This window comes from Labeo rohita, chromosome 1 (assembly GCF_022985175.1).
Source record: "Labeo rohita strain BAU-BD-2019 chromosome 1, IGBB_LRoh.1.0, whole genome shotgun sequence".
NCBI lineage: Eukaryota > Metazoa > Chordata > Actinopteri > Cypriniformes > Cyprinidae > Labeo > Labeo rohita.
The window spans coordinates 41,664,919-41,687,519 of record NC_066869.1 but is presented as its reverse complement, the minus strand read 5'-3'; the positions used below and the strand labels follow the sequence as shown (position 1 = coordinate 41,687,519).

Below are 22,601 nucleotides of genomic sequence, written 5' to 3'. Positions count from 1 at the left end.
TTAGATAGCATTTTTATGTCTATATACTTTTTATTATTTTAATTTTAATTTTAGTAATTTTAGTTAAAATATATGAAAATAAAAAATGTTGCTTTTGCATTTTAGTTCAAGTAATAAAAATATTTTTAAATCATTTTCAAATTCAAATAATCATTATAATATAATATAATATAATATAATGTAATATAATTAAGGACAAATGTCAATAATAGTTTCTAATGTTATCACTCCTTTATAAATTAAAAATAGCATTTTTAATAATAACATTTTTTCTTATTATTATTTTATTATTTTGTAATTTTAGAACATCAAATTAGAAAATGAGAAATGCTACTTTATTTCAAATAACGAAATATCTATTTGGGGTTTTAGTAAATTACAATAACCCTGAATATAATGTAATGTAATGTAATGTAATGTAATGTAATGTAATGTAATATATATATATAATATATTATAATATAATATAATATGGAATTTTTAACTTTAAATCTTGTTGATTTAAAGACAAACTCAAAGTCAATAATATTTTCTAATGTTATAACAGCTTTCATAATTTTAAAAAAAGTGCATTTTTAATCATTAAAATGTTTAAATGTAATGTTCTATTTTAGAACATCAAGTTAAAAAAAGATGAATGTTACCTTATTTTATTTCAAGTAACAAAAATATTTTTATCTATTTAGTAAATTAAAATCACCCTGAATATAATATAATATACAATATAATCATATTTTTTATTTATAATATAATCTTGATGTTGATTTAAAGACAAAATCAGAGTCAGTACTAGTTTCAATGTTGTTCAATGCTTTCTTAAACTAAAAATGCCATTTTAGACATTTTATTTCATAACATCAGCAGAATTTCGAAAAAAAAAGTGATTTAAATGAAAATCTATTTCATCACCATATTTCTCTATAAATGCAATGATGCCTTCAATTGCAAAGAGAGTTGTTTTTTCCCCATTATTTTAGAATAGACTAATGCGATACGTTTAACAAACCAACAATTTTCATGCATTTTCTCTGACAACATTTGAAGTGTTTGTTCTCATAGTTTGAGCTGGCATAAACCAATTTGATTCAAAGTCATGATGCAAGCCAAACAAATCCAAAGTCACGAAGCAACCGTGAAGCTGACAGCGAAGATCAAACCTTAACATGATACGTCTTCCTGTGCAACATATCCAATGAATGAGCGACATCAAATGAATGGAAAACAGCCCGTCTGACTGTCGGCAGCGACAATCCTTTAATTCCCCACCATGTGGACGTGTCTGACGCGAGGCGAAAACGAGGGAGAAAAGGACATGGTGAGGATGCGAGCGAGGAAATGTATTCTGCGACCATGTGTCTACATGCGACGTGAAACGAGCTGCAGAATGCCAGTCGCGGAGGCACACTGGCCCTGTTGTTCGAGGCGCGAGTGGGCACTGCGAGCGAGGAATGGGTCAGAGCTGGTTTTCTGGGAGAACAGAGGCTTCTCTTTATAGCCCACGTCTTTGTCTGCCTCTTCATATTTAACTGCGTCTCTGCACCGTTGCCAAATGCACATATCTCCCATACCAGTGAGCAGCGGGCGATCTGGACAATGGACCCGTCAGTTTACTCTGCCTTCCTAATAAATAACACTTAAACTCACAACAGCTGATAATGGGAATGGATTTCAACATTATTTACTCTTCAGTAATATCATTATAGTGTTTATTTCCTAAAGCCCCTTAAAAAAAGCTCTGCATCAGACACTACACTGTACAACTGTTTAACTCAAAGGAGGAGTGCTGTCATGTGATATTAAATTGATACTGTGATATTATTGTGATATTAAAACCAAACAATGAAAGAATTCTGCTACAGATCAGCAACTAAGGAGTGAACACTGTGTAGTTTTTCCAAATGGGGTTTATGAGGAAACTGCAGTGTATTTGTGAGTTGATGAAAAGCTAATTAATTACAAATTAACTGATTATCAAATCAAAGGCTTCAATTTAATGAAATAACTGTATTGTTTCAGTATTGGTGTATTGGTGCATGTTTCAGGTGAAGCACGCAGCGCATTTCATATAAGTTTTTTATATATTATATTATATTATATTATATTATTTTTTATGTTTTAAATAGTTTTTATTTTTGTATTTTCCATTGTTCTTTTAATTTGAGTTGTTTTAGTAACATGTTTTTAAGTTTTAGTAATTTTGTTTTTTGTCATTTTTATTAGATACTGTTCTCTATATGTCTATAGTTTTTATTAATTTTTATTTTACCTTTAATTTTAGCAATTTTAGAACAAGTTAAAATAAAAGAAAATGTGAAACGTTGCTTTTATTTCAAGTAACAAAAATACTTTCATATTTTAGGTTAATTAAAATGGCCCTAAAAATATATAATATAATATAATATAATATAAAATTGTAATTTACAACAGTAAAATATTTATATATTTATTTATATATTTATAAATATTTATTTATAGTATTATATTTATATTTATATACTTATTTGTATATTCGTATATTATATATATATATATATATATATATATATATATATTTTTTTTTTTTTTTCTTGTTTATTTCTCTTTTTTATTTTTTTATTATGTTACAATTATTTTTATTGTTCAAATATTCTATTAATAATCACAATTAAAACTATTATTATTATTATTTTGAACCGTGAACATTCAAATGTTTGTTAAATTATTATAATTTACAAATGTGATATATTTCTGTCTTTATTTTTGTAATTATTTTATAAATAATAGTTAAAACATGCTGAAAATTATTTTATGATTTTTTTTTTTTATAATAGTTAAAGCAGTTACTAATAAACAGTTAAACAGTCATCACCATCAGAGTGCAAAAGTGGTGGTAAACTATTGTAATTTGTAATATGTTTTGTAATCATTTGTTTATTATTTTATTATTATGTTTTGAAATTGTTAAAATATTCTATTACTAAAAATAATCACAAATAAAACTATTATTATTATTTTTATTGACATCACAGAACCATGAACAATCAGTGTTTTTAAATTATTATAATTTACAAATGTAATATATTTCAGTCTTTATTTTTGTAAATAGTTTATAAATAAGTTAAAACATGCTAAAAATAATTTTCTGCCTCTTTTTATATGTTTATTATTTTAGCGTTTTTTTAGAATAGTTAAAATATTCTACTAATAACAAAAATCACATTTTAACTATTATTTTTATTATTTTATTTTATTATTATATCACAGAACTGTAACATACTTCTGTCTGTATTTCTGTAATTATTTTATAAGTAATATATAAAGCACACTACTACTACTACTACTACTACTACTACTACTACTACTAATTATAACAAAAATAATTCAAATTATTATTTTACTATTATTATTATTATTATAACATCATCAGCGAACTGTGAACATTCAAATGTGTTGTTAAATTACTGAAATAATAACTTAAAATCTCAAGGGGTCCTTCAACTAAATATTTTAGATCTGTAAATAAAGCTGGAAATCCTGGAGTAGGGCTTCTCTCACCAATGAGTGTGGAAATGGAAAACCTGGACTAGAGCTGGACCAGAGCGCCTAAATGCTTTAAACTAAGATAGAAAATTGCTGTGACATGTACAATTTGAAAATACTGCTTACCTGCCATTGCTCAAGTAAATGCCGCACTGTGGCAGGGCTTTCCAGAAGTCCTTCCTTAAATGTGGCATCTTGTAAGACATTGGCTGTAGTTTCTGCTTCAGTAAGCCAATTAAGGAATTTCTCCATGTCCAAGTAAAAATGCTGCAACTGTCGCAGTCCGGCTTCCAGATCTGCCTCCTTGTCCCCTGCACTGAAAGGGAAATAACTTCATTATTATATAGAAAGAAAGTGAAATTAAATCAGTACCATAACATACTTTAAAGGGGTCATCGGATGCCCATTTTCCACAGGTTGATATGATTCTTTAGGGTCTTAATAAAAAGTCTATAATATACTTCGGTTAAAAATTCTCAATGGTTGTGTAAAACAACACCCTTTTTACCTTGCCAAAATCAGCTCTACAAAAATCATCCCATTCTGAGGGATTGTTCCCTTAAATGCAAATGAGCTCTGCTCACCCCGCCCCTCTCTTCTCTCTGCAGCTCTGAGAGATTGTTTACTTTAGCCATATTTAGCGCTTTTAGCGGCGAAACTTGCTAACTAGCACGTTATTAGGAAAGGTGATTGCAGAGATTCATTAAAAACCCTTATACTCACTTCTGCTGTAGGTGAAGCTGGATCACGAATGATTTGCGCGAACACAGATGCATTTATGTAGATCAGGAGGCACATCCATTCACAAACAAACATAATCCACTGCATCTTCAGCGGCTCAGATGTCGGGAATAAAGGACGACCACTATGTTCATTATTACATCCAGCAACACAACACCTCAATCGCTCAATCAGAGATATTCTTGTCTAACTTACATCCCTGCTCCGACACCGAAACAATGGAGGTTGGACTGTTACAGCTGATCTGAGGTAAGATGCTCATGTCAATCAACTATCATGGGAGCGGCCTCTGTCGGTGTGATGCCACACCGACAGGCATCTGAGAATGGCTCGATTTGAAAAAGGGGATATTATTTTTACAGATGAATTAAAAACCACTGCATTGATTTGTATCATTATAGGGTAGATTTGTAAATGCTCTGCCAACACACATTAATGTTCAAACAACATGTCAAAGTGAACTTTGCATCCGATGACCCCTTTAAAACATGTTATTATTAGATTGTTAAATCTGCTGGTAACGAATGCTTTAAACATCAAACCGCAGGATCTTGAATGGCACACTATTCTCCTGAAAGCAATTGCAACTTAAAAAGCCTTTAAAATAGCCTCTTATGTACCCTCACTGTGTCAGCAGTGCATTATTTTCAGACTTGACAAATACTTCCTTTCAGTGAAAATGTTATTATATTCCACTCCACTGCTTGGTGATACTGAAAAATCAAAGATTTAAACAAGAGCTCACCGCTTTTTGATGTTGGCCCAAGCTAGATTCATGCTCTCAGTCATTTGTTTAACTTTGCTTGTGTCGTCGTCCGCATAAAGGGTCAGTAGTTTGTTTGCCAGCTCATTGGTGACATTCATCTGAGCTTGCCACTGCTGTATATCCTTAGACAGTTGCTGCAATATAATTAATAATACAGTGTTTATTTGCAATCAGATCACATGCATTCATCTGCAGATCATTCAATGAACGCAAGCACACTGACTCAAGTTTATTTCAGTTCTGTAATGAAATAGATATTGTGTTTATTCTACATTACCTTGACATCTGCATTTTGGCCTTTTAAATCATCCATGCTGTGAGAAACTTTCTTCCAGCTCTCTAGTTTCTCATTGGCTTTCTTAATGAGAGGCTCCACCCTTTTTCTGGCCTCCAGCCAATCACTGGAGTCCTTATACATGTTCTGCAGTTGAAGGACCCTGTTTGTCAGTTTGGTGTGGGAATCTTCCCAGTGTGCCTGTAATTTTTCAACTTGAAATAAAAGAACGTTTGTAAGTAACAAGTCTGAAGATGTCAAACAATCACAGGTCGTATAATGGACTTAAATCAATCATATAAAATGAATTATTTAATTATTTAGAATAAACGTAGAAATAGATTAATAAACTGACTGATTTTCCTAACCAAATACAATGCCATCGTTTAACTACATTTTTACATTTCTGAAAAAGAAAGCAAGATAGAAAGTAGTGTTGTCTTATAACGCTATATGACCTTGAGATGCCTGTTAAGATAAAATCCTTGCCAACAGTCATTTTTTTACTTTCTGCCTTATTTCAGAGATACAGTTTTCCACCAAGCAGTTACAATGTTGACACTTCCATATCACCACAAATACAGTGCAAACGCTGACTTACTGCGGTCTGTAATGGTTGCCCGTGTCTCAGGGTTATTGGTTTTGTTCTTCAGGTTCTGAGCCGCAGTGATTTGTTTGTTCAGCTGTGGGCATCTCTGCTCCATGTCTTGCAGTGTTGACTGTTAAATCAAAACACAGATTTCTTTACTACAGAGTTGTGTGGCATCTTGTGGTCTCATGAGAAGACTATAAGAGCTAAAATAATCACACTGTATATTTTTTGTATTATGCTAGTCCACCAAATATATTTTGGTCCACTGATAATATTACTATATGATAACTAGGGCTGCAATTTAACATGTTAATTTGGTGTGATTAAATAGGGGGAAAAAAGATACATTAATGTCTCATGTTTTGATTGTTCTTTAGCAGTATGATGTCATATAGAAGTGAACATAAGAGTCTTCATTTTCTCCTGACATCAGAGGCGCTGAGGACGCAGTGGATTAGTTTTGCTTTTGATGGCAACACGTCACCGAATACACACACAAAAAAAAAAGAAAGACAGGGGTGAGGTGAGCAGTAGCTCAGTATTATTTAAAGAGACGTGCACTGAAATGGACTGCTGTGAACAGAGCTGTTTTTGACAAGGTAAAAAGGGTGTTGTTTTCTTGGGGTTACTCCACCCCAAAATGAAAATTTTGTCATTAATCACTTACCCCCATGTCGTTCCAAACCTGTAAAAGCTTTGTTCATCTTCAGAACACAATTTAAGATATTTTGAATGAAAATCTGTAATCAGTGGTTCAATCTGAATTTTATGTAGTGACGAGAATACGTTTTGTATACAACGAAAAAAAACATAATGATTTTATTCAACAATTCATCTCCTCCGTGTCAGCGTAACGCCATTTTGGAGAGTATCCGCTGGATGCAAACTGCGTACACTGTTCTGTGTCAGCCGCACTACACAGATACTTTTTCTACGTATATTTATGCTTTGATTTGAACAAAAACAGCGTATCTGCCGTACGCAGTTTGTGTCCAGCGGATACTCTCCAAAATGGCGCTACGCTGACGCAGAGGAGATGAATTGTTGAATAAAATCTTTTGCATACAAAAAGTATTCTTTGCATACAAAAAGTATTCTCGTCACTTCATAAAATTCAGATGTCTTTCATACTTTTCTGGGTCTGGACAGTGGCATTTACCTGGCAGTCAAACCTCCCAGTTTTCATCCAAAATATCTTAAATTGTGTTGCGAAGACGAACAAAGCTTTTACAGGTTTGGAACAACATGGGGGTAAGTGATTAATGACAAAATTTTCATTTTGGGGTCAGCATAAATATACCTAACGGTCTGCATAAATATACCTAAATGCAGTCTCTGAAAACAATGTTATGGTAATATTGTAGCCTAAAAAGTTTTTGTAATATCTATCCATTTCTCATTTAACACAATAACGACTTTAAATGATCTTGTAGGGTGTAATTTCTCAGCCCAAATTGATGTGAGATTAATTTGTGAATAATTGATGAGTTAATCGGCACATCATTTAATGAATTACATTTACATGTAATCATTAAGCACAGGGGTTTTCAAACCAGGGTCTGCAAAATAATTTGCTACACTGTATTTTCTGCAGTGCAGTCACTTAAAATTCTATCATTTTTGGTCACACAGATAACAGCAATACATCTTTCAAATCTGTAAAGACTTGTTTATTTGGCTGCACTGACAACAAAACATGCTTTTGTAAAAAATCTCGGGTTCTGTGAACCCAAAAAACAAAGAACCAAAACTCCTAGTATACTTGCTTTACAGACATGAAAAATGTATATCTGTAAAGAGCGACTTCTGAAAAGTCTACTTTCAAATGAAAACAAATATTCTCAGATTATGTAATCTGTATAAAGCATGCGTGCAAGTGTATATATTACTGTGGAGAGGATGAGTCAATGTCGCCGACTTCATCTCAAAAACAAAGAAAGTACTAGTTTATCATTATATTAAAATGCTATTGCAGCCTCCTTATTGTTTGTCCCTGACATTCATAATCATTATTTCTGCTAGTGTGCTGTGGCAAGCTTTATGTGCGTGCTTGAGCAAGACAATTAAAGGCTCATTATTATGTATTATATATATATCAACTATGTGTGTGTTTTTTTTTTTTTCCTGACCTGGTGCAACTTTCCAGAAAATCTGGTAAATTTAATTATATTATGTTGCAGTATTAAAAAGTACACATACAATGGGGACCATCACATTATGTTCATTATTCCCATCCACATTAAACTTTAGCCTTAAACACTGTTATAATTATGAGGGGGTCCTTGGAAAATTTTCTTCCCTGTAAGGGGTCCCTGGCTCCTAGGGTATTTATCACGTTATGGGGACCAAATGTCCCCACAAGGATAGTAATACCAGTAAATTTTGACCTTGGAACAGGAAACAGGCTTATAAATCATGCAGAATGAGTTTTTTTGAGAAAGTAAAAGTGTGCACACTCTCCTGTGAGGGCTAGGTTTAGGTGTAGGGTAGGTCTAGGGCGATAGAATATACGGTTTGTACAGTTTAAAAACCATTACGCCTATGGAAACACAACATGTGTGTGTCTGTATAGTGTTTAGAAAGCAAATACTGCATATAAAACTATATAAAACTAAATATAAAAAACAAAATTCTCTTTGCTGCTTTAGGGACTTCAGAGTAGTATTTTACTGACCTTGAGTTTCACCGTCATTTCGTTGATCTCGTCAAGATCTCCAACCATTACTCTCTGAGTCTGGACCATGTGATCCAAAAGAGTGAGCCAATCATCAAGCTCTGTCCAAGATTTATTGAATTTATCAAAGGCTGCATCTCCTGCTGCACTACCAGTCAAAGTTACGGCTGGAATGTAACAAATGATCTTTCGTTCAGATTTTCACATCTAACATCACATGAGATGTGAATGAATTTTAATAGCATATTATTGTAGTTTCAATCATCACGCATTACGTGATATCATACCTGCAAGCTGACATTTGTCTCGCCAGTCTTTAAGGAGAACTTGAATGGACGTCCAATCTGCACTGAGCCCATCAAATTGCCCCTGGAATACATCAATCCAGGAGAATTATATTAAATAAAGTTTCATGCCATGAAGCTGATAGACTGATATAGTCTGATATATTACATTACAGTACAGTGATGGTAGACACTACTTGGTAGTGTGCAGAGTAATCTAATATCATAGTCATAGTGTTTCTGAGATCGTATTTAATAATATCATGGACGATTACACACCTTCTCCGGTTGGCATGGTGGTCTCTCTTTTGCCAAAATGCCTTCCACTGCTGGTTTCTTTTCCTTTATATCCTCCTCAATCTGCAAAAAATAAAAGAAATGAACAACAAACCCTCATTAAACAAGCAATCTACTTTTATGTAATTGAACATGTCCGGGACAAAAAAAAAAAAAAAAAGAATTATTTTGCTTGGCTGAGCTGGTTTAATTTGGTTGGTCAGCTCATCTCCCAGCCTGACCATCTAAAGAAGTGGTCAAAACCCCTCTAAAGACAGTCTGCTGACCAGGCTGGATGACCAGCTAAAACCAACCAACAAGCTAAGGCTGGTTTTTAGCTGTGTGTGTGTATTTCTCTCTCTCTCTCTCTCTCTCTCTCTAAATTAACTTGTTTTAGCTGTTTGTTTGTTTGCTAAATCAACTGGTTTTAGCTGGACTTTTTTTTAGCTTTTTTTAAATGAAATCAGCTGGTTTTAACTGGTTTTAGATGTTTTTTTTAAGCTTTTTTCCAAGTAAACTAGTTTTAGCTGCTTTTTAGCTTTTTAGCTTCTTTTTTTATTAAATCAGCTGGTTTTAGCGAGTTTTTAGCTGTTTTTTTTTTTAAAATAAACGTTGTTTTTTTTAGCTATTATTCACTAAATTAACTGGTTTTAGCAGTTTTTTGTTAAATTAGCTGGTTTTAGCTGTTTTTTCTAAATCAGCTGGTTTTAGCTGTTATTCGTTAAAAGAACTGGTATTAGCAGGTATTTTACCAAATCAGCTGGTTTTAGCTGGTTTTTAGCTGGTTTTACTAAATCAACTGGTTTTAGCTGGGTTCTAGATGTTATTCACTAAATGAACTGGTTTTAGCATTTTTTTTTTTTGCTAAATTAGCTGGTTTTAGCAGTTTTTTTCTAAATCAGCTGGTTTTAACTGGTTTTTAGCTGTTATTCACTAAATGAACTGGTTTTAGATAAATCAGCAGGTTTTAGCTGGCTTTTAGCTGTTTTTACTAAATCTACTTGTTTTAGCTGGGTTTTAGATGTTTTTATTTGCTAAATTAACTGGTTTTAGCTAGTTAATTTTAGTTAGTTTTAACTAGTTAGCTAGTTAGTTTTAACAGTTAAACTTTTTTTATGGCCTAAATCAGCTGCTGTTAGCATTTTTAAAGCGTGTTTCCACTAAATGAACTGGTTTAGCTGTTTTAATTTTAGTAAATGAACAGATTTTAGCTAGTTTTTAGTTGTTTTTTGCTAAATCAACTACTTTTAGTGGGGTTTTATTTAGCTTCTTTGCTAAATCAGCTGGTTTTAACTGGTTTTAGCTGGTTTTGTTAAATCAACTGTTTTTTTTTTTCATTTTGGGGGTGAAATACCCTTTGAAATCCCTTTAACCCTGAAAAAGAGCAATAGTAATAGTCATGCTTGCCTTGACAAGCACCACTAACAAGAAACAAAGAATTGGTTTTGATAAAAACAACAGTATAAAGAAACAGCTTTCAGCAATGCACAAATCATAATCAACTGAGTACAGCCAAATCAGAGTAAATCAGCCACAAACAATTCAAAGTCACATAAGTACAGATGCACTCATTTTTTCAAGTTTAAGTTTAGCAGCTGAAAGAACAAATGATTTCCTGAACCCATTAGTTCCAAGTCTAGGCAAGCGAAACCCGTGTCCTGATGGGAGCAGCTGAAGCTCTGTATGAAGATGATGCTGAGAGTCTAATTAAATAGACAGCCTATGTCGTCTAATAGGCCCTCTTGGTACAAATTTGAGAGACTGTGTAAAATGAGACCAGTGACTCGGTGACAGTGTAATAATATTACTCTCTTTTCTCTAAAAACTCTGACTGGTAAAGCAATGGGTCATTAAAAAGGTTAAATCAGACTTTTATAATAGAGTACAACTTCAAAGTTTTCTTAATCTTTGAAAACATCTTTTTGGTGAATGAAGCCATGAACCTCTATCACTACACCGCACCGAAATACGACGGTATAAGGTTGAAATAAGACCGAGAGCAGTATTATGAAACAGCAAGACTGTGGGTAGTATGTTCTACATATGTGCTTGATCACGCCTGTGAGATTACCTTCGGGTCCACTGCAGTAGGGGACTGCTCAAGCTGATTCTTTGTAGTGGAGGCCCAAATTGAGAGCTTGGAGAGCTGTTCCTGGTACAAAGACAAATCCCTCAGGAGATCCTCGATTTGTCGCTGCCTCTCAGGAAGATCAGTAGACACCTTTGGAGGAGAGAAAGAAACATTTAAAGTTCTTTTCAGTAAATCACTGCAGGAGGGAATCTTACAAAACCTGTCTGGAACAGGTCCAGACCACATTCTAAAATCAAAATCAAAAGAGATATTGAATATAATATTAAAAATATTACAGTAAATAGAATAGGAAATGCTATTTTTCATAAAGAACATAAAGCTTATTTTAAGCTTATTTCCATAATTTTTTATTATTTTACTGACATTGTCATGAAATAAAAAAGAGTATTTGGAAGTCACTGAAGTTACATTTTAAAATGTATGAATTGTACTGTTTTAACAACATGGCTGTTATAACAAAATAGCAAAAAATAAATTAATAAAAATAATAAATAAATTTTAACAAACTTAAAATTTTTTAACAAACTTAACAAAATAATATAAAATAAATTTTTCCAAAAAAAAAAAAACCTTTTTACTTCAAAATTTCACTTTTATTTAGTGTTGCTTACTGTTTTGTTTTGTTTGAAAACAATGTTTTCAAAGTTATAAATAAAACAGATTATTGGTGTAAGTTTTACAAGGAAAATATGGTAACACTTAATAATACAATAAAGTTCATTAGTTAACATTAGTTGACTATTCCGGTTAACATGAACTAAGAACGAACAATACTTCTTCAGCATTTATTAATCTTATTTAATGTTAATTTCAACATTTACTAATGCATTATTAAAATCAAAAGTTTTGCTTGTTAATATTAGTTAATGCACTGTGATTTAACACAAACTAATAATGCATGACTAATGTTTCATTAACTAACTTTAACATCGATTATTAAATGCCGTAATAAATGAATTGTTTATTGTTTGTTTGTGTTAGTTAATACATTAAATTACACCTTATTGTAAAGTGTTACTGAAAATACTATTTTTGTCTAAATTTAGTGTTACTTGCTGTTTATTTATAATTAATTGTGAAATTTACTAGCATATTCTGAGTCAAAATTGTTTCTACACCTTTTTTTGTGTAGTCACAAATTTTACTGTATCAACAAAATAACAAAATAGTACAAAAAACAGTATTTATATATAACAAACGTGTAAAAATGTCTTTAATTTATGCTAAAATAAAAAAATGCATTACTTGCCTGGTGTTAATCACCAATTTTGAGGAATTATTGAGAATTTATATGCTTGTCATAATAATAAAATAACGTAAGAATGAATTTTAATGCTAGCTAATTTTTATAAATATCTATGATTACTTAAATCTGACTATTCATTGATAATGCCCTCATTAAGCTGTAATCACACCAAGGTCACAAAATCATTGAATTTAATGGGCCAGAAAGATCAAACAGTACAGAAGGAAAGAAATGATTTAGATTACCTTGGCCCATCGCATGTTGATAACCTTTAGATGCTTCTCCAGAGGTTTGACTTTATCTGTTGGGAGAGATGAGCCTTTGCTGTTGATCTGATGAAGCGTTTGCTTCCTGCTCGGCAGTTCCACCACCCGGGCCTAAAGATTTTCACACACACATATTAATTATCTGCTTGTCTTTGTGACTCATTTTTGGTGATTTGCCTCATGGGAGAATTTGAATTTTAATATGGAGCCAACAGCTATGTTTTTTATTCCCCATGTGCGGTATCTTTTTAAGCAAGTGATTTTTTTACCTTCACTTTTTCTAATGTTGCACTGAGCTGTTCCTTGTGACCTGCTTCCACGGGAAGTGCAACCACAGCCTCTGCATCATCCAGCCAGGACTGAAACTCCCCCATGTCTTCATTTAACTCGGCAAGAACAATTTTTGCCCCTGCAGACCTAAAACACACAGCAGCCGTATTTATGCATTCCTTCAAAATAAGGACAAAAGAGGGCAATTACGTAGGTGTTTGCTGCTCAAATTGAATTATGCTAAGATATTCAAACGTGTGCGGTTCTCTCACAAGCTGCCTGCATTAATACGTCCCGAATTTCTACTAACCGTCTCTTGATCTCACTGAGCTGGTTGGACACTTTGGCCCAGCGGGAGTTGATAGAGGCGAGCTGTTGTTTAATGTGGTCCCTGTCATCCTTACTGCACTGTGGAGTTAGATCTGTCCCAAGAGCATTGAGCCCCTTCACTGCTGCTTCCTGTTTCTCCAAACCCCCCTGGAGCTCCTGGGAAAGTACAATGTCGCAGTATGGATGGTCTGAAACTAATCTAACATGTCTTACTGCCTTAAAAAAAAAACACTTTCTATGAAACCAGTATATATTGCTTAGGAATAATCTATCCAAATATGAAAATTCTGTCATTATTGTTCCAAACCTGTATGACTTTCTTTGTTTTGTGGAACATAAAAGAAGATATTTTGAAGAATGTTGGTAACCAAACTGTTTTGGTTCCCGTTGATTTCCATTAGATGAACAAAAAAATAGTAGAAGTCAACTGGAACATTCTTCAAAATATTTTCTTTTGTTTTCCGCCTAAGAAAGAAATGCATACAGGTTTGGTAACACATGACGTGCATAAATTATTTTTTGTCGGAACATTCCTTTAGCAGTAGTCTTATATTATATACAATGCAATTTGTAATTTATTAAATTTAAATAATAAAACAAAATTTATGATTACCTTGAGGTGTTCTCTATTATTTATGGGGTCTTGTTCATACTTCATGATCGTCCTCTCAGCATCTGTGAGCCAATTGTCAAGCATTTTATGTTCCTCACCGAATTTCTTGGATTTTTCAAGGCGTCTGGAGAGCAGACCGAACAAAACATTGTGAGTCAGAGAGTAAAAAGAAAGAATGTACTGAAAGTAAAAAATCAATATTCTGATTTAAACTGCAACATTTATTTGAATCAAAAGTTAATATGAACCTGATATATTTGTAAAGCATTTCAAAACCCTTTTGTGGTTTATTTTGTTAATACTTAATCTGGACTAACTGACAGCTCATTTAGAAAGTTAGAATTAGAATGGCCTTCTAAATACTTAACGTGTTAGCAAATGCTTCAAATTAAAACTTTCAAAAGTTGTTTCTGTAACTGAAATAAAGCTGAAATAAAATAAAACATAAATATTAAAAATGTTGTCTTTGCAACTGAAGTGGAAGTACTGAAAGAGACAGTTCACCCAAAAATGAAAATTCAAAAGTCAAAAAAAAAAAAGTCAAATTCAAAAAGTCATTAAATTTTCACCCTCATGTTTTTTTCAAATCCGTAAGACCTTCGTTCATCTTCAGGAACACAAATTACGATATTTTTGTTGAAATCCAAGAACTTTCTGACCCTGCAAAGACAGCAACACAACTGACGCGTTCAAGGCCCAGAAACAGTAAGTAAAAAGTAAGGACATTAATAAAATAGTCCATGTGACATACTCTTATTAAAGCGTGTCAAGGACAGACACGGAAGAGAAGAAACACATAAAACATATTCTTGTAGCTTCATAATAATACGGTTGAACCACTGAAGAATCACTGATGATTTTTAACAATGTCCTTACAACTTTTCTGGGACTTTGAATGTGTCAGTTGCATTGCTGTCTATGGAGGGTTAGAAAGCTCTTGGATTTCAACAAAAATATCTTAATTTGTGTTCTGAAGATGAACGAAGGTCTTACAGGTTTGGAACAACAAAATTCTGAATTTTCATTTTTGGATGAACTATCCCTTTAAATTCCTAAAACAACACATTCTTACACATACACTCCCCTTATAGGAGTGAAAAATGTGAATAATTTTAACAAAATAAGAGAGATCATACAAAATGCATGTTATTGTTTATTTAGTACTGTCCTGAGTAAGATATTTTACATAAAGATGTTTGCATATAGTCCACAAGACAAAAAAATGCTGAAATTATTAAAATAACCCACTTCAAAAGCAGTGTGTGGTTACCTGGATGATCTACAACTGTTTTTTTTTTTTGTTTTTTTTGGTTGTTAACGAGTTCTGAACAGTTAAACTGAGCACTGTTCTTCAGAAAAACAATCCAGGTCCACAAAATTCATAGTCCACAAGAGAAAATAATAGTTCAATTTATAAAAATAACCCTGTCATTTTTATAAGTTTACATACACTTTATTCTTAATACTGTGTTGTTACCTGAATGATCCACACCTGTGTTTTTTGTTTTGTAATAGTTGTTCACAAGTCCTTCGCTTGTCCTGAACATTTCTTCAGAAAATGCTTCAGGTCTCACAAATTTTTTGTTTTTTCAGCATTTTTTGCATATTTGAACCCTTTCCAGCAGTGTTGACTGTATGATTTTGAGATCCATCTTTTCACGCTGAGGACAGCTGAGGGACTCAGAAACAACTATTAAAAATAGGCTCAAACATTCACTGATCATTGATGCCCGGGGGTGAAAACTTTTGAACAGCATGAAGATGTCTAAATTTTTCTTATTTTGTTGAAATATCATTTTTTTCCCATTTAGTACAGCCCTTCGCAAGCAACAGAAGATACTTGGATGTTTCCCGGAAGACAAATTAAGTACAATTTATCTTGATCTTCAAATTCCAAAAGTTTTCACCCCCCGGCTCTGTGAATGTTTGAACCTTTTTTTAGTAGTTGTGTGAGTCCCTCAATTGTCCTCAGTGTGAAAAGATGGATCTCAAAACCATACAGTTACTGCTGGAAAGGGTTCAGATATCCAAAAGATGAGGGTAAACTGAAGCAGCTTCAGGACCTGGAGGATTTTTCTGAAGAACAGTGCTCAGTTTAACTGTTCAGGACAAACAAGGGACTCATGAGCAACCATCACAAAACATAAAAACAGTCGTAGATCATCCTGGTAACCATACACAGTACTAAGAACCAAGGGTTCCCAAACTTTTGAGGGGGGTTATTTTAATAGTTTCAGCTATTTTCTGGTCTTTTGGACTATACGTAAACATCTTTTACTCAGGACAGTTCTAAATAAAAAAAATAACATGCATTTTGGAAGATCGCTCTTATTTTGTTAAAATAATCTGGAGAAAAATCTTTCACATAAAACTGTATATTTCATCATACTGAAATTAGTAAACAGTCAAAATGCATCCTTACGTGAGTCTGTCATGATAGAGCTTTTTAAGGTTTTCCCAGTTGGTTCTGAGTAGCTGCACTAGTAAACTCTCTTCCGGAATAGATGCACCCCTGCCCAGAGCCTCCGTCACTGGACTCTCCAGTTTATCCAGATTAACTTTAACCTCCTAAATCACATGTAGCACAACCGATTAAAGCATTTATATTAGTTTTACTGCTGTTTCAGTGGTGGGCGTAAAACAAATTGTGTCCATATACAGCTCACAAGCAAATCAATAATAGATTGAATCAGCTCTTGGATACAAAAATGCATCGGCTAATAAAAATTATTCGTAGAAATGAGACATGGTTTATGATACAACCTTAAGGCACTTCTCTTGTTGGGGAACGTTGATGAATGCTGCAGACCAGCGCTCGGGGGAGTTCAGCAGAGCCTCGTTTTCAGCGATACACTGCAGCAAAAACTGCAGCTCCTGGACATACAAGGATGGAGAACAAATGTGTCTCATTCAATTTGCCCATTTTACTCCAACAGATTACTGTGCAATGAAGAGCAATAAACAAATGGAAAAATGAATGTTCAAGAAAAAAAAACACTTCATACTGCTCAGCTGCTTTTTAAATCCCTCATTAAATCAATAAACCTTGAGAGGACATGCATTACAGTGATTTTACCACAGGAAATACTTTAACATTTTCCATTTTCTTTTTGTATATAAAAATAGGCATTTTCAATATTTTACTTTCTATTTACTATTAACTTATAAAAATGTTTTATTCTTTATTAATGCATTTATATATTTTTCTAGCATTATGAATGCATAATTATGATTTTTACCACTAAGAGCACACTTACACTTTTGTGGCGAACTTGAGTAAACTTAACATCAAGCTCCGCCCAGCGTTTATTGACTGGAAGGAGGCGGGGCTCCACCAGCTTGCCAGCTCCGCCCTCCGAAAGCACACGGCCCAATCCACGCAAGTCCTCCAACTTCGAACGCTGCTGTTCAATCTCAGAACCAGCTGCCTGATGGAGAACATGCATCAATTCTTTTGGTGTACAGTCTTGAAACTTTCTTTAACTTCTTAAGAAGGAAGCAAAGCAACTTAAAAGACACAGTAAGTCCCTTTATACTGTTAAAAAAAATATCCCTGGTGGGAAGAACTTTGAAAAGACTACTTTGAAGAATCTAAAATATAAGAATATAAATAATAATTAAGACACAGTACACAGTAAAAAAAAAAAACTTTCGCTCTCACTTTCACTCGCGGCTCCTCGGGGGGATCAGGAAGCTCTGCTAGGGTCTTCTCAATTTTGTCCAGCCACTGCATCATATCATCTGTTTTTATACAGAATTGGTACCACTGCGGGGCAAGAGCAAGGGCCTTCTTCTTTCTCAAGGCTCTCAGATTCTATGAATGCAGAATGAATATATTAAGACTTTTTACACATGGTACATTCATACTCTAAAAACAATGAATGATAAGTCAATGACGATATTACCCAAGCCCAAACCCTATACAATGTAAAAAGTTTTTACCAGTTTCAACTTAAAAACTTAAGTTTAGCAGCTGCCTTAAAAAACTTAAAAGTACAAGTCATTTCAACTCATAAGTTAAATCAACTTCATTCAAGTCATTTCAAATTATTTTATTGTAGTGAGTTGAAATGACTTGTACTTTTAAGCTGATTTAACTTAAATTTTTAAGGCAGCTGCTGAACTTAAGTTTTTAAAGTTGAAACTGGAGAAAATTTTGACTGGCTGCTTACAGCACAATAGTAACTACCCTAGAAACAAACCCCATCCCTGACCTTAGTCTAGGTCTAACCTACCGGAACCGAAGCGTTACCTCATTCTTATTCCAGTTTTGACCTTGTCTCTGACCTGAATTACAGTACAGGAGTTCAACCTTACACTGACCTGACTGACTTTTTCAGTGCAGTGCTTTCTTTAGATTATTTTAATAATAAATATTTAAAATACCTAACTTTAAAATCCGACTGGGTGATTATATGGATGTTATTTCAGAAGCAATGATGGACTTCGCAATGAAGGACATTTGTGTACTTTATAAAATCATAATGAATCAAGAACTTGTTTCAACAGAATATAAATCTTTAAGGGGTCATGAACTGCCTTTTTATTATTTTGTAATGTTCTCTGATGTCCACTTATAATGTTATCAAGATTTTTAAATCAAAAAACATCATAATTTAGAAGTAATAGGCTATTTTCTGTCTTGTTTTGACCACCCTCATCTGAACACTCTGTTTGAATAGGCATGGCGGATTGTAACCGCTCACTGTTATGATTAGCTAACAATTCTGTGTATGTTTGACAGCCTACATTCCTCATAGATGGCCACTGCTGTGATGAAGCAATACTGACCGCATAATAAAAACAGTTACTCACACTTAGTGTGGTGCGAATTTACTATCAGTTCCAATACATTTGGCACAGCATCGTCTTTTAGTTTCAATCTTTCTGAAAATCCTGCAACGAATTGTGATTTGTTTGTAAACAAACCCACGGTAAAATGAAGCGAACAAAGGACTAAGTTCTTACTCATTAAAATAAAGGTCATTCACTCTTTCCTACAGTTAGGATCAGAAGGTAGGCAATGCAAAGACTGTTTTTCCACAGCTTGGCATTGCACGGTATCTTGTCGTCTTCAGAGCCATCTTTATTGTTTGGTTTCTGTGTAGACCTGCGTTTGCCTCTCTCGTTATTTACACTACATGCACAAATTGGTGGGCGGGGCTAAACAGGCAGTGATGTAGAAGCAGGCGTTGATCTTTTGCAGAGGCGGTGTTTAGCTACACTATTACATCAAAAAGTGACATTTCACAACCTGTCGTTTTGGGCAACTGGCTTCAATATAAGCTTTTTTTAGACTAACAAGAAAGTTTTGAGTTCTGAAATGTACAGGATGTTTTTATAGTACAGTAACCTCTTACATGTCAAAAGATCAAGGGAGTTTTGATTTCTCAGTTCATGACCACTTTAAATATAACAAGCCATTGTCAATATTTTAAGCATAAACTTCAAAACATTTTGTTAGATTTATGCTTAAAGCATAAAAAAATATTTTCTAATGGGGAAAATTTGTGACCCTGGGCCACAAAACCAGTCATAAGCCACACAGGTATATTTGAAGAGTTCAGATGCAAAACCCCCCTAAAAGCTGTCTCGGTCAAAAATGAGATTATGATACTGAGTGAATGTTCTCGACACATATTATACGTCCATCAAATACTTTTACTTCAAACTTGCTAAAATCCCAGCCTCAGCCCAATCAGAATTACTGGTACTTAGCTAGAAACCCATACATAGGAGCCTGATAAAAATGCATTTTTTTTTTAAAGAAAGATGTCAGATGGATTTAGAGGCTTTTGCATCTGAATTCTTCGTTTATAGCAATAGACAACAATATATTGTTTGGATCAAAATGATTGCTTTTTTTTATTTTATGCCAAAAATAATTAGGATATTAAGTAGAAAACATGTTCCATGAAGATATTTTGTAAATTTCCCACCATAAATATATCAAAACTTAATTTTTGATTAGTAATATGCATTGCTAAGAACAACAATTTTAAAGGCAATTTTTTGCACTCTCAGATTCCAGATTTTCAAATAGTTGTATCTCGGCCAAATATGGTCCTAACCAACCATAAATCAATGGAAAGCTTATTTATTCAGCTTTCAGATGATGTATAAATCTTCATTTTAAAAAAATTGACCCTTATGACTGGTTTTGTGGTCCAGGGTCACATTTGTCAGAAACGTTTAAAGTTCAGTTGTCTTGTTTTAAGAATGCTTTACTGAAAAACAAGAAAATACTTGAGGAAAGTATTTTTTGTAATGCATAATCAAACTAACAACTAACTGCTTTTGCATTACCGCAAAATTATATAGTACGGACCGTTATATATTTAATGCAGCTGATCTTGGTTTGTGCTTAAAGAAAATACATTTAAATTGAGTGACTTGTTATGTGCCTAATGTCAAGAGCTAGCAAACGCTTTCTTAAATGTGTACTTGATATGTGGCGGCATACAAAATAATTACCTTCAGAGTGTCATATTTGTCATGAAGAAGACTGTCTTTCTCACGGACAGCCTCTCTTTTCTCCCCACCAGGAGTTCTCTTGAGGAGACTTTCTCCTTTTACAAACAGTTCATTTAGAGCATCCTCATCTATGCCCTGTGAAAGAAAAAGCAGACAAAATTAGCAAACTATCTATCTATCTATCTATCTATCTGCAAATTTGCAGCCGTTAAAACCCATAAGCAATGCAATGATGTACTGTGCCAGCATTTGTTACACATGAACCAGATCCATTCCCTGAAACTCATTATGTTTCTTGTCATGAGATCTTTACGATAAGCTCGGAGGCTGTTCAGCCTTTTCGCAGCCTGTGCGGTTCCAATGACTGAAATTAATTTTAGCCAAAGAAACAGCTGAGAGTATTTTCTTACCGCATCCTCCAGGAAATCTTCCTCTTTTAGACTTTCACCTAATTTAATCTCCTCGTCCAGCACCTGGAGCCATATATTAGCCTGTCTGTGGTACTCATCTAACTCTTGAGAGGAGGCCTGCAAGAAAATATGATCAAATACATAAAAATCCAATTATATACAGAAAAAAAAAAACTATTTTCTAAATGGGATAATAAAACAATGTCTCTAATGAATTTAAGGATCAACAAAGGAAGAGAAATCAGTGGAAGATGGCTCAAAATAGCTATGTTTCCATCATCCTGTTTTATGTGCATATTGAAGTATGATAAATTTTGAAAAAAAAGAAAAACATTTTTACCCTCCCTTGAGGTGGTTTTTGACTTGAAAGATGTAAATGCATTTACCAAATAAATTCCTCCATGCACATAAAAAAAAAGTCATGTGACTTTGCACGATGGGACGGCATAACCTGACTAACCAGCGGACTGATCTTGTTGCACAGCATTTGAAATGTCATTATGGTCATTCTGAAATGCCTGAGCAAAGTCTGTCGTCAATGCTTTTTTTGTATAATTACACAACTGTGTTCCCAAAAAGCTGCATCCATCTCCGAAAACAATGACCACATTTATTGTGTTTCATCTGCTTGCTCTGGGGTGCAATTAATTTATTAAAAATTAGTATAGTTGAGATCAAAAGTTTACATACACCCTGCAGAATCTGCAAAATGTTCATTATTTTGCAAAAATAAGAGGGATCATACAAAATGCGTGTTATTTTTTATTTAGTACTGATCTGAATAAGATATTTTACATAAAAGACATACATATAGTCCACAAAAGAAAATAATAGTTGAATTTCTAAAAATGACCCCATTCAAAAGTTTACATACACTTATGGGGTCATATAAAAATGACCCCATTCAAAAGTTTACATACACTTGATTCTTAATACTGTGTTGTTAGTAACCTGAATGATTTTTTGTATAGTGATAGTTGCTCATGAGTCCCTTGTTTGACAGTTTCAGTTAAACAGTTAATTAAGAGTTTTAAAACTTTTTAAATTTGAATATCAGGGTAAATTTAACTGATTTTGTCTTCTGAGAAACAAGTACCTTGTGTAGATTCTGAAGGGCAGTACTAAATGAAAATAAATATGATATTTAGGTAAAATAATAAAATTGTACATCATTCTGTTCAAAAGTTTTCACCCCTGGCTCTTAATGCATCACTTTCCTTCTGGAGCACCAGTGAGTGTTTGAACCTTCTGTAATAGTTGCATATGAGTCAGTCAGTGTGAAAAGATGAATCTCAAAATCACAGTCATTGTTGGAAAGGGTTTAAATACACAAAAATTTGTGAGACCTAAAGGATTTTTCTGAAGCACAGGACAAACAAGGGACTCACAAACAACTATCACTAAACAAAAAAACAGCTGTGGATCATTCAGGTAACAACACAGTATTAAGAATCTGGGTCATTTTTATAAATTCAATTATTTTCTCTTGTGGACTATGTCTTTTATGTGAAATATCTTACTCAGGTCAGTACTAAATAAAAAATGACCCTCTTATTTGGTTAAAATAGGCTAATTAACATTTTGCAGATTCTTCAGTGTATGTAAACTTTTGACCTCAACTGTATATTCTGTGGCTTCTACTACTTTTGTTAGGGATATTTATTGCCAGTTTATCAGGAAGTAGGGATTTTGTTCCCTTTGACTTGTTGGATGAAAACTGTGCTTATTCGCAAATGTTTTATGCCTTATTCCAGTTTGCACATAACTTTGGATG

At 33.4% G+C, this 22,601-nt stretch overlaps 1 protein-coding gene across 10 annotated transcripts in view; it reads right to left on the bottom strand.

Annotated features, from left to right (window-relative positions):
* dmd (dystrophin) overlaps positions 1 to 22,601 on the bottom strand; it is a 135,993-nt gene that overhangs the window by 50,432 nt on the left and 62,960 nt on the right. For 9 of the 10 annotated variants that reach the window (XR_007827477.1, XM_051106544.1, XM_051106519.1 and 6 more), the window contains exons 38-55: positions 20,828 to 20,944; positions 20,418 to 20,552; positions 17,605 to 17,757; positions 17,201 to 17,371; positions 16,707 to 16,817; positions 16,366 to 16,511; positions 13,944 to 14,067; positions 13,311 to 13,486; positions 13,000 to 13,147; positions 12,710 to 12,841; positions 11,198 to 11,347; positions 9,130 to 9,210; positions 8,854 to 8,935; positions 8,567 to 8,733; positions 5,902 to 6,019; positions 5,304 to 5,515; positions 5,006 to 5,160; positions 3,646 to 3,835 (exon numbers count right to left, since the gene is read on the bottom strand). Coding sequence is in view for 9 of the 10 variants with exons in the window: in XM_051106544.1 (XP_050962501.1) it covers positions 3,646 to 3,835; positions 5,006 to 5,160; positions 5,304 to 5,515; positions 5,902 to 6,019; positions 8,567 to 8,733; positions 8,854 to 8,935; positions 9,130 to 9,210; positions 11,198 to 11,347; positions 12,710 to 12,841; positions 13,000 to 13,147; positions 13,311 to 13,486; positions 13,944 to 14,067; positions 16,366 to 16,511; positions 16,707 to 16,817; positions 17,201 to 17,371; positions 17,605 to 17,757; positions 20,418 to 20,552; positions 20,828 to 20,944 (2,568 nt within the window). In the remaining variant the exon portion in view is untranslated. Of the gene's footprint in view, positions 1 to 1,157; positions 1,361 to 3,645; positions 3,836 to 5,005; positions 5,161 to 5,303; positions 5,516 to 5,901; positions 6,020 to 8,566; positions 8,734 to 8,853; positions 8,936 to 9,129; positions 9,211 to 11,197; positions 11,348 to 12,709; positions 12,842 to 12,999; positions 13,148 to 13,310; positions 13,487 to 13,943; positions 14,068 to 16,365; positions 16,512 to 16,706; positions 16,818 to 17,200; positions 17,372 to 17,604; positions 17,758 to 20,417; positions 20,553 to 20,827; positions 20,945 to 22,601 lie in introns of those variants that run through there. The other variant, XM_051106589.1, reaches the window with a different exon arrangement.